Raw genomic sequence first — 13237 nt, forward strand, 5'->3', positions numbered from 1 at the left:
ACTATTTTTTAAAAAATTTGGGATATCATGTACTTGGTTCTTTATTCGTTAATAAGCTCCAACAACAAGTCTCACAATCACTGTAACTTACAGACACCTGCAACAATGTAATGTGATAATATAAGGGATCTCTTAAACGGTGAAAAGTCCCACAGATACTACTACTATTGTAGCTTGTCTATACTGGAGGAAAGACTAAATTCCAGTTAGAGGCTAATGAAAGAAATATGTACTTTTTTTCCTTATCCAGGCGCACAAACGTCCCTGAACTTTACGGGTCTGTGAATTCAAAGGTTAAGAACTCCTGATTCAGTTATCTACTGGATATAGAGGAATAGAGAAAGAGAACTGCATAGAGGAGTGGATTATTTTGTCTGTTTCTGGTCATTGCTGTATTCCTGGAACCTTACTAAAACACTGCCTGTCACACAGGAGGCTCTCCGTATCAAATATCTCAATAACAAATATCACCAATCCATGCAATGAGTTTATTTATGCTGGGTAAGTGTAAGATGGGAGAGGAGAATCTGACGTTACCTCAGTCAGTATCTGGTATCAGTGCCACACTGAACGTGAGACTGGGGCTGAAAGGTCTGTATTGGGCACTTATTATCACCCCACCTCTAACACACAACCAAAGAAACAATGATGTCCTGAGAGAACTGTCTTCTAGAGTTAAAACTATCTGTACAAGTCTGCAGTGCGGTGTCTTCCCCTCAGATTTTAAAGGGTAATATATTGCCTCTAGGAGATTTTTACCTTGTATGTTCACTTTAGAACCTAATTTCTGAATTAGATTTGTATTGGATGACTTTCACATCAACTACTCCAGATTTCTCTCTTTCAGAGATTTCAGGGAATAGGAAGAAAGGGAAAAGAAAGGGAGAAAACAGAACTAACCATTTGGAAGATCAAATTACTTTTGGGTAGAGAAAGGGCAGGAAAGGCAACATTAACGATAATAATTCAGTGATTTTTTAAATTCCCCTCCTTCAAAAAATGACATAAATCTCTCTTGCTGCCAAACCTTGAAGTATGTAATACAAATCTGAATAGAGTCCCTTGAAACCTGCTTGTACTAGGCAGTTGTTCAAAAAAATTATTTTCTAATCCCCATGATGTTATCAATACATTAGGTTTTTAAATTTTTGTTTTAAAAGTTTCTTTTGATTTCTGAAACTACTACTAAGAAAGTGTTCTAAATTCATAAGAGTGCACTGCATATAAAGGACATACAATAATTTCAAATTCAAAAGGAAATATATTTCACACTATAAAGTTATAATAGTAGTTCACTGTTTTTATAGACAAGCAAAGGGAAGCAAATGCATACTAATAAACAGATAAAATTATGACTGCTTTCAAATATATATGGTTCAAATCTTTGATCACATTCAGAATTACACAGCCAAATGTTAGTAATTTTTGCCTAGAAGACAAAATCATGACAATAATTTTTAAAAATACACTGTAAAAAAAGATAATCCTGTATTAATGTTTAAGAAAGTAAAAACCTTTCTATAATAGGATAATCATCATCAAAATATAAATAAGAAACTTTTCTGCATAATTTCAATTTTTCCTATCTAGAAGAGTAAAAATTAGATGATTATTATAACTATTCCATTATGCTTTTGGTATCTGTTTACTTGTCAGTTTAATAAAACTCTAGTAACTGCAATTTTCATCAAAAGTATATTTTGGACAGAATCTCACCTGGTCTCTTCATCATCCCAAGCGATTCGCATGCCTTTCCCACCACCACCTGCTGAGGCCTTGATCATAACAGGGTAGCCTAACAGCAGGGAAGAATTAGACAGAAGTTCAGACTTTGATCATTTGGATGCATGAACATGACAACTGACCACATGTTCGATAACACAGAAGACAATAACTAATTTATTTAAAAGTTCCTTTCTTTAGAGTCAGGAAAATAATATCAGTGTAATGATCTTACATATATTTTTTAAATGAGTGTGATCGTTTTAAAAGAAAAAGACTATTTGTATCAATAAATATAACATTTTCCCCAATAATGAAATAAAAAGCTAAGAAAACATAATTTGAAAGTGGATTCCAAAAATGGAAATAAATACAGTATTAACCAAGGATATAAGAAACAACTTTTATAGCATTAAGGAAACACACACGCACACGTGTGTGCGCGCACGCACACACGCATTCTTTTGATTCCCCAAAACTGCTGTTTGCATACATAACAAATTAAATTCCCTTTTTTTCAAAAGTAATGGTTTACAGGTATTTGAGGTATTTTCATCTGAAAAATCACAGGGAACCCCTGCAGCTTTTATCTGCAAGAACTGACATGATGGCTTTGGGAAAAATCAAGCCATGGCTGGTATATTATGCCTGGAGCAGAAGATGCAGAGCTCGCTGATATCAGTAGAGAAGCTACGGCACTACTCCACTCAGTCAACAGGCAATGAATATCTAGACTTCGGGAATATTATGAAAATACAAAGTCAGGCCCAAAACAAAGGACATTTCCAGCCAACGTTTTATAAGAGAAAATTAATAAAATTGTTGTTGGTAAAGAGGATTGCGTATTTAGAGTAGTTATTATAAAGTAAAATTTCTGACAGCATGAGTCATCTACAATGATTTATCAAGAAAAGCTGTGAAGTCTCTTTGTTTAGAGGTTCTCCGACAATAAGGTGGAAATACTCATGTCTGAGACCACTTGTTTATGATCTTTTCTGAAGAAAGAAGAGGTCAGTGAGCCCTTAAAAGACTCTTCCTGACCTGTGATGCTCTAATAGCACTACACTCTAGCTATAGGATCTTCACGAAAAGGGAAGACAGGGCCAAGTGTCACAGACCTTTGACCCCCTAAACCACAAAACATCACTTAACTTCAACTTAGCTAAAATGGCACTTGCTTCCTAAGTGATTCATAAGTAATTAAATTTTTAAAATTCTGATGTTGGTTACGTTTATGTGAGATAGACTTATGTGGGACAGCATTTTAAAAGCAATAAATACTAAGTGCAGTAAGAACAAGAAAGATGAACATAGTACTTTCACACTGGGAGCCTTATAATCTAGGAAGAAAGAGGGGAAGTACCCAAATAATTCTCTCAATGGGAATTCAGAGAAGAATCACAGGAAGGTAAGAGAAAAGGGATTAAGAAAAGCATATTATAGATAGGGCCATTTATATGAGGCTATGAAGGACGACAGGACATGAACGTGTTAGGCAGGAACAGCAGAAATGGAGGCGGGGTAAGCACAGGACAGGTTTAAGAAAGGACTGAAACAATTTGAAGCACACAGAGCATCTGTAGGATGGCAGAGGAAAAGAGAACTCAAAACATAAACTGGGTGCACATTACGCTACACACTCTTGCATGCTACAGATCCTGCTTGAGAGTAATAAGAACGGTGTCTGTCTTGTTCAGTGCTGCAGCCTCACAATGAGTACCACATAAAGGAATTAGACTGAGATCAGTAAAGAAGAATTAGCTTGTTTTTGAGCAGTGAAGAAACAATATCCAAAAATTAGAAACCAACATGCCTGAGAAATCCTTTTAAAAACTTAAGGTCTTTTTTATCCCCAAAAAACATGTCATCAATTCACCATCAAAAACTATTTATCCATGTGAACAGGAAACCACTAGAGGTATGATATCCACATCCCATATCTCTACTATTTTCAGTTCCCGCTGAGGATTAGGAAATTTGCAGTTATTCTGATTCCAGTATTAATCTCATCTTAGTCATTTATTCATCTATGGACCCTGGACTATATAGGGATTTGTAAGGTTCAAAATAAGATTGGGAAATTGTCCTTGGTAACAAGGAACTAGATGGCAAAACAAAACACATAAAATAATTTGTCAACAAGAAACTATTGTATGTTCAGAAAAGGTGAGAAATTGTCAGGCAACAGGCCAATATATAATAAGACAATTGCAATATGGTCTCTCCAAAGGAGGCAATGCAGTGTTAGACCTGTGAATACATATAACCCAGAAGAGAAGACTCCCTGACAAAAATTTAACAAGCCAAATATTAAACAACTGGGAGAGAGGGAGAAACTGGTAGAAGTTAGGGACATTACAGTCACAAACTTAATATAATTTTTGAGCTATAATTGAAAATAATATAATGGTAAGGTATTCTACTCAATTTCTTACGCCAAGTAAGTCATTAAATTTCAGACAGTACATATTTTTATGCTGTCACCATGCCATGGAGAAATGAGATCTAGCTATTTGGAAAGCAGGTAAAAGAATATTCCACACAGATGATATTAAATAATATCAAAAAGCCCAGTCCGTCATCCCTTCTTTCTTATTGTGCCTGTGGCTCTAATTAGGGTAAGCCATGGGGTGCCAGGAACTGGACAAAAAAGGGAAAAAAAAAGATTCAGTCAAAAGTTGACAATCCCGGAAAAAATCAGAAATGATCAAGTTGATGGCTATTGCTTCCTCTCTTTTCCCAGCCTGGGTATGAAATATCCACTAATGTTCTCTCACATTTTTTTTTTAATCCACTGGAGTACTTACTCCTCTGTTCAACTTTTGTCTAGAACACATTTCTTTAATTTTATATTCTTCAGTTGACATATGTTTGAAACAGAACAACCTTCCTTATCATAACAAAACAAATTCTCCAAGGTTTTTAAAAGGAGACGAATCTCCTGGTATGATAAGATGGCTTAAAAAACAAAAAAAACCCTCAGGTCCTAGTGCTGTTCACAGATATTTCCTCACCTTTTCCATCCTCTCATTGAACGCCTACTCCCCACTACCTGACCTCCCCTCCCAGACCCAGAGATACATGCCCCACTCTTTCTAACACCCCAACTCCAACATGCACAAAGTCTACATTCCTTATTTCCATTCTGCATGATGCTTCCAAAAAGATATCTACTAAGTACTATGTGAGAAAAATGTTAAATTTTTTTTTTTTTTTTTTTTTTTAACAGAAACTTAGGGCTTCCCTGGTGGTGCAGTGGTTGGGAGTCCGCCTGCTGATGCAGGGGACACAGGTTCGTGCTCTGGTCCGGGAGGATCCCGCATGCCGCGGAGCGGCTGGGCCCATGAGCCATGGCCGCTGGGCCTGCACATCCGGACCCTGTGCTCCGCAACGGGAGAGGCCACAGCAGTGAGAGGCCCGCGTACCGCAAAAAAAAAAAAAAAAAAACAGAAACTTAGTACCAAAGTACTAAAAGGTTTCTATTCCTACTTTTCTGTACTCAACCTTCAAGGAAGGGCAGGTTTAACTGCAGGACAAGATAACTTCTCTGGTTTCCTTTCCTCCCAGCAATCAGTATGTCTTACTTTCTATCATAAGCAGCAATCCTCTTTCTAACTCTACCATCAAATTCTCATTCATCAACTCAAAAATATTCACTGAATAAATACTTTGTGCCAAACACAGACTTGGCTCCAGGGGATACAAAGATGAACAATTCAGAAAATTATCTGCTCTTCTGGCACTTACTATATTTGGTATCTAGTAGAGAACTATATGTAAATATACATGCACCTAAGTGTTTGTGTGTGTGTGAAACACATTAAGTGGTGATAGTTGCTACAATAAAAACAACAGAGGGATGTGATTCAGAATGATTAATGTTACTTTTCCCAGAAACGGCTTCACTGAGAAAACTGATATTTAAACTGAGACTTAAATTGACAAGCTAGAGCAAGTCCTCTGAAAAATCAATGACGGCAGAATATTCCTGACAGAAGGAACAAGTTGGAAAGGTTATATAGGAGAGGACATTGACCTAATGTAGTCCTAATTTTTTAAGATCACTTTGGCTGCTCTGCAACGTATGAATTGAAAAAGGGCGAATAGGGTTTCCCTGGTGGCGCAGTGGTTGAGAGTCCGCCTGCCTATGCAGGGGACGCGGGTTTGTGCCCTGGTCTGGGAGGATCCCGCATGCCGCGGAGCGGCTGGGCCCGTGGGCCATGGCCGCTGGGCCTGCGCGTCCGGAGCCTGTGCTCCGCAGCGGGAGAGGCCACAGTGGTGAGAGGCCCGCGTACTGCAAAAAAAAAAAAAAAAAAAGAAAGAAAGAAAGAAAGAAAAAGGGCGAAGATGGGAGAAAGGAGACTGATTAGGAAGCTTTGTGGTGGTCCAGCAGAGAGCGAGCTGTAACCTGAACTTGGCTGTAGATACAGAGAAAGAGAAAGACAGAGACTTGAAGGTTGTTTCAGAGGTAGAGTCAGCATGACGTATTGATAGTTAGGATATGGATGACAGGGGAATAAAGGAAGCCTCTAGGAGCTTAGGTGCTTTCCCATTTAGTGACAGTTATGGATTCCAAGCCTAAAGAAACAATTTTTCTTGACCAACTAATAGCACCATGTTGAGCTATACAAGACACACACTACATAATCCCCCCCCCACCCAACCCCCTTCAAGCAAAACCTGCTCCTATACAGGGTGGCATAAACTGATAACTTAAAGGCTGATGAAATGACATCTTAATGATATAAAAATCATGAGTCATATAATAATCTTAGGTAGTTTTTTCACCTACAGTTTCTTGAATAAAAATTTCATAGACTATAATGACTGATGGAGAAGGAAAAGTAAAAAGAAGGAAAAAGTGAAATATTTCTTGGGAAATGTCCTAATTCCTAATTTGGTGGCACTAACCAGAAATCTCTCAAGGGTCAAACAGAAGTTGTGATTTTTTTTTTTTTTTTTTTTGGTCTTCTTTTAAAAACAATTAGGGGACTTCCCTGGTGGCACAGTGGTTAAGAATCCACCTGCCAGTGCAGGGGACACAGGTTTGAGACCTGGTCCGGGAGGATCCTACCTGCCGCAGAGCAACTAAGCCCGTGCGCCACAACTACGGAGCCTGCACTCTAGAGCCTGCGAGCCATAACTACTGAGCCTGAATGCCACAACTACTGAAGCCCGCGCGCCTAGAGCCTGTGCTCCACAACAAGAGAAGCCACCGCAATGAGAAGCCCGTGCAGCGCAATGAAGAGTAGCCCCCACTCGCCGCAACTGGAGAAAAGCCCGCGCACAGCAACAAAGACCCAGCGCAGCCAAAAATAAATTAATTAATTAATTTTAAAAAAAATTAGGAAACACTTATACAAGGTCTTTATTTCCCTAAAGAAAAGGTTCAAAGTAAAAGGAAATGAAAGTTGTTTCAGAGAGTAAAACAGTCCTCTAGATGGGCAGAACAGGCTCTGATAATGGAACGTCAGAAGAGAAAACCAAAAAATCAGGGGGGAAAAAGCCTAAGACAGACAGGAAGGAAATCCCCAGATGAAAATTATAAATACAAGTATTATGCATTATATTAATATTTGTTATATTCCTTTACTCTCCTTTAATGTAAAACAGTTCACTTACCTTTTCGGGTTGGGGGAGGGGAATTTTTGAAAAATCCAAGGTGGTTTTTGTATCGAGTGGTCCACAATTTGAATTTACCTGATTGTTTTCTCATTATTAGAGTCAGAATTTTTTTTTTTTTTTTTTTTTTTTTTTTGCAGTATGCGGGCCTCTCACTGTTGTGGCCTCTCCCGTTGCAGAGCACAGGCTCCGGACGCGCAGGCTCAGCGGCCATGGCTCATGGGCCCAGCCGCTCCGCGGCATGTGGAATCTTCCCGGACCGGGGCACGAACCCGTGTCCCCTGCATTAGCAGGCAGACTCTCAACCACTGCGCCACCAGGGAAGCCCTAGAGTCAGAATTTTTTTAAAAATTTAATACTCTACAGCTGATGCTATACCCTCAGTCTTAAATTACACAAGAAAGCAAAGGAAAAAAAAAAAGTCCATTTGTCCTTTTCCTCATAAAATTAGGTTTGATTACTTGATAAGATGGTGTCCATTAAATTTCCTCATGAAATAACATTTTCCATTTGCAATTAACAAATGATCTGTAGACTGGAAACTTGGAAACTGTGACTATCCTATACTCAATATTTCAACCAATAGTAATAATAAACATTAATGATTCTTGCTTTAACTAATTTCTACATTGTTTGAAGTAAAATGAGTTTAAAAAATGAAGATACAGTTTTTTTTGCCTTCCTCAGTATTGCTTCTCCAGTAGCTAAAAGAGTGCCTGAAGAATAACATGAAAAATAATAATCACCAAGTAAATGTACTAATTAATTTCAGTAGTTGCAAATCATTTATTTTTACTGATGTGAAATATTTCACGGTATAAGCATACTGAAGCATTAATCATTCTACTGTGAGTGAACATTCAGATCTATACACACAATGCTCCCATGAATTTTTTTGTAGGCATTGCTTGGAATACTGGGCAAGAGGTTCCTGGAGCATATGTCTAGGAGTACAACCGCTGGATGGTATGCAACTCTTATGAAGTCTTTATTTTTAACAAGTCCAATTTCTCCAATTTTATCTCCATTATCACTGTACTTAATACAAACTACCAAATCTCTTCATAGGACTCCTGTAGTAGCCTCCTAACAGAGCCCCCTACCAGTACAATTGGTCCCATCAAACTACAAAGAGGTCAGCAAAATTTCTTTAATAAATAAATAATATATATATATATATATATATAAATAAAGTAAATAAATATAGGAACACCTCTCTCTCCTGCCTAAAACGCTAAGGGTTTACATGGATGAATAAGCCATACATGTAAGAACCACAGATGTATAATGAAATAGAAATTATGAACTCACAGATAGGAAGTGTAGAAGGTAAAGAGAGATAGCCTAACATATACTTGTTGAGTCAGAATACCACAAAAAAGGTATGTTAGACTTGCCCTAAGAAAGCTTTAAAAAAAAGTCTAAAAGGTATCAATCTGAACATCAATTAACTTATCTATCAAACAAAATAAACTTGAACATCTTTTAAATAGAAATAAGAAAATCCAAATACAATATTTAACATTCACAATGTCTACAATCCAATAAAAAATTAAGAGACATGTTTGGAGGCAAAATGTGATCCACACAGAAGGAAAATAGTCAACAGAAACAAACCCAGAAATGAAGAACCTTAAAACAGCTATTACAATCCTATTACAAATTACAGTCATTACAAACACTGTAAGCATGGGAACGGAGTTAAAGGAAAAAGATCATGATGAGGAGAGAAACAGAAAATATTTAGAAATTAAAAATGGAATTTCCAGGTTTAAAAATAAAATGACTGAAAAGAAAAATGCAACAGTGTACAGAAAGAATTATACCATGACCAAATGGGATTTATGCCAGGTATGCAAGGCTAGTTCCACGTTCAAAAACCAGTTAATCTACCTCATCAATAGGTTAAAGAAGAAAAACTATATGACCATATCAGCAGATGCAGAAAAGGCATTTCACAAAATCCAACAGTATTGAGTTCAGCAAGCTAGGAACAGAAGGAAACTTCTTAGACTTCATAAAGAACATCTACAAAATGTCTACAGCTAACCTCATACTTAATGGTGAGAATCTAGATGCTTTCTCCCTAAGATCAGGAACAAGGTAAGGATGTCCTTTCTTACCACTCCTATTCAGTATCTTACTACAGGACCTACCTTATGCAATAAGACAAGAAAAAGGTAAACAAATTGGGAAGAAAGAAATACAACTTCATTAGCAGGAAATAAAACTGTCTATGAAGAAAATCTCAAAGAATCAACAACGACCACCACCAAAACAAATCTTCTAAAACTATTGTGATTATAGCCAAGTTGCAGGACACAAGGTTAACGTACAAAAGTTGACTGCATTCCCAAATACCAGCAATTAAAACTTGAAGTTAAAAACACCATACCGGGCTTCCCTGGTGGCACAGTGGTTGGGAGTCCGCCTACTGATACAGGGGACGCGGGTTCATGCCCCGGTCCAGGAGGATCCTGCGTGCCACGGAGCGGCTGGGCCCGTGAGCCGTGGCCGCTGGGCCTGCGCGTCCGGAGCCTGTGCTCCGCAGCGGGAGAGGCCACAATAGTGAGAGGCCCTCATACCGCAAAAAAAAAAAAATACAAAATAAAAATAAAAACACCATACCGTTTACATTAGCCCCCTTCAAAATAAAATACTTAGGCATAAATCTAACAAAATATGTACAGTATCTATATGTGGAAAACTACAAAACGCTGATAAATGAAATTAAGGAAGACCTAAATAAATGGAGAAAGATTCCACGTGCATGGATAGGAAGACTCAATACTGTTGAGATACCAATTCTCCCCAAACTGATCTATAGATTCAATGCAATCCCAACCAAAATCCCAGCACGTTATTTTGTGTATATCAACAAAAAGACTTTAACATTTATATAGAAAAGCAAGAGACCCATAATGGCCAACACAATATTAAAAGAGGGTAACAAACATGAAAGACTGACATTACCCAACTTCAAGACTTACTATAAAGCTAAGTAATAAAATCACCATGATATTGGTAAAAGAACAGACAAATCAATCAGTGGAATAGCATAAAAAGCCTGGAAATAAACCCACACAAATACAGTCAACTGATCCTTGACAAGAAAGCAAAAGCAGCTCAATGGAGAAAGGACAGTCTCTTCAACAAATGGTACTAGAACAACTGGACATCCATAGGCAAAAAAATGAATCTAGACACAGTCCTTATACATTTCACAAAAGTTAACTCAAAGCGGACTGTAGACCCAACTATACAATGCTAAACAATAAAATGTCTAGAAAATAAATAAGAGAAAATCTAGGTGACCTTTGGTTTGGCGATAAGTTTTTACAAACAACACCAAAAGTACAATCCATGAAAGAAAAACATTGATAAATTGGACTTTATTAAAATTAAACACTTCTGCTCTGCAAAAACACTCTTAAGAGAATGCAGACCCAAGTCACAGCCTAAGAGAAAATATCTGTAAAACATATCTGATAGAGAATTTGTATCTAAAATATACAGAGCTCTTAAAACTCAAATAAGCATATGAAAAGATCTTCAACATCCTATGTCATCAGGGAAATCCAAATTGAAACAACAATGAGATACTACTACACACCTATTAGAATGGCTAATATCCAAAATACTGACAACACCGAATGCTATCAAAGATGCAGAGCAACAGGAAACTTACTCTCAGATGGTGGGAATGAAAAGTGATCCTACCTAAAGCTAAGTATAGTCTTACCACGTGACCCAGCAGTTGTAGTCCTAGATACTTACCCAACTGAGTTGAAAATTTATGTCCACACAAAAACTTGTGCACAAATGTTTATAGCACCTCTATTCATAATTGCCAAAACCTAGAAACAACCAAGATATGCCCAACTTGAGACAACTATAAAAGACCAACCAGTATGCAGAATTCTCTCTAGGATTAGCTAAGGCCTTTGTTGAGTCTGCATCTCAACTCAATTCAACTTCTCCTTCAATCCAGTTTCTTTCACTCCCTCACATGTGTTGGTCCCAAAAATACTCCCCAATAAAATTCCAGAGTCTGCTTCTAAGACAGGTATCCAATCTGTGGCAGAGGAGCACATTTGGAAGGCTGTTACAGTGATCTAGGCAAGAGATGACACTAGCTTAAACAAAGACAACAGTAGGATAAATGGAGAAAAGCTGATGAATTCAAGATTTAGGAAATGCTGACAGTGATATGCAAATGGAAAAACCACATAACGCAATATAATAGTGAATGCTGAGCCACAGAGAAAGCCTCACTGCTGATCAAAATCGAGACCCCTCTACTTCCTGCCTCTGTGATCCAGGCCGTTTCAGATGGCACAGAACTCCTCCCCACCCCACAATCTTACCAATGGGAAGTAAACATGTAGGATAAAGAAAATGTAAATTTTTGTTGTTTAAGGTCACATGCGAAGGGCAATAAAAATATGAAATACTGGAACTCTGATAAACTAATGACAATTGCATAGACTCAAATAAAAATTAGCACATTACTACGTTTTCCGAGGAAATGTAATTCACAATCTACTGGGCAATTTGGCTGTCATGCAACACTTGGCTACGCTGAAAAGTTCCTATTGTGAATACAAAGAGATAGTTCCAAGCAATTTGGGAAAATAAATTCCATCATCAATGCATTTCCCATGTTGTGTTTATTTGGTCATAATTTTCCACTTTTTACTGTTGTCTTTTAATTACAAATTAGTTATATAGTTCGTTTAGTTTTATCATTATCAATTTAGTTTTGGTATAACTTTGGTTTAGCACACTTCAGACTGAGGTGATGCATATTTGTATTTATCTGCGGTCCATAATTATCCCGTAGCTAGAATGTAAACATATATGTGTTGCAGTCCAACTATGAATTATTCGTATCTACTACTACCACAGATATACACAACCTCTAACAAAGGTATGTGTAGGTGATATTTATTATCACTGAGTTTTTACCACTGGAAAATGAAAAAGGGTGAAGTGGACACAGGATATTTTGCCTTTCCTAAGATAGCCATGCACACATAAATACATAAATAACTATATAAATACACTGAGTTTAAATAAGAATGAACTAACATTATACACATAAAGTATAATCAAGCTGTGTTATAAGAAAGTAAACCAATACATAACAGTATTTTGTTTTAATATGGCAAAGAAAGGCAATTACATTTTTCTGGGAAAAACTGATCTGGTCTACCTATTTCCCTCTATTCGGGCAAATAAAAAATACTAGATCCCTAACTCTGATCCAGGGATCAGAAATTAAGCACACGTCAGTGTATAGATTAGAGCAGAGTGGGTTCACAGACAGAAAGTTTCCAAACAAAAACCAGTCTTAATGTCTTCACATTAGTGTCCGAACACTACGCAGAGCCTTTTGCAATAGAGTAACAGAAAAAAGAAAAGGCATGCAAGAATGAACTACAAAAAAACAAAGAGAGGGAGGCAGTGGAAACAAATATGACATGGTAAAATACAGAGAGAGAACTTGTGAAATCATGCTTAAACCCAAAATGCATATACTGGAGTAATAAAAGAAAATGTAAGTACCCAAGTGACAATGGGAAAGAAAGAAGGGACGTGGAATACACGTTCCCAACTCCCAGGACTATCATTCTAACCTTAAATGACTGCATGCATTACTTCAATAATAGGAAAACTGCAAAATAAAAACCTCATTCTTTAATGAATTTTACAAAGAATACTTTAACACCATTTTCTTCAACCTTAGGCATTTCTTAATAAATCTCATAAATAAATAGATAGATGGATAGTAAATGTGTCTTCTACTGAGGACCAAATTGGAAAATGAATTAATGTTACATAAGATTATGAAAAAGGTATAAATTGTAATATCTTTTCAAAGGCTTCCTCA

At 37.1% G+C, this 13237-nt stretch overlaps 1 protein-coding gene across 2 annotated transcripts in view; it reads right to left on the bottom strand.

The window, feature by feature from the left end:
* The window catches only part of PCCA (propionyl-CoA carboxylase subunit alpha), a 355122-nt gene that overhangs the window by 223730 nt on the left and 118155 nt on the right, over positions 1-13237 (bottom strand). For both annotated transcript variants that reach the window (XM_067713375.1, XM_067713376.1), the window contains exon 9: positions 1717-1795. In XM_067713375.1, coding sequence (XP_067569476.1) covers positions 1717-1795 — 79 coding nt within the window. The remainder of the gene's footprint in view (positions 1-1716; positions 1796-13237) is intronic.

The sequence above is a fragment of the Pseudorca crassidens genome, chromosome 18 (assembly GCF_039906515.1).
Source record: "Pseudorca crassidens isolate mPseCra1 chromosome 18, mPseCra1.hap1, whole genome shotgun sequence".
Lineage (NCBI taxonomy): Eukaryota > Metazoa > Chordata > Mammalia > Artiodactyla > Delphinidae > Pseudorca > Pseudorca crassidens.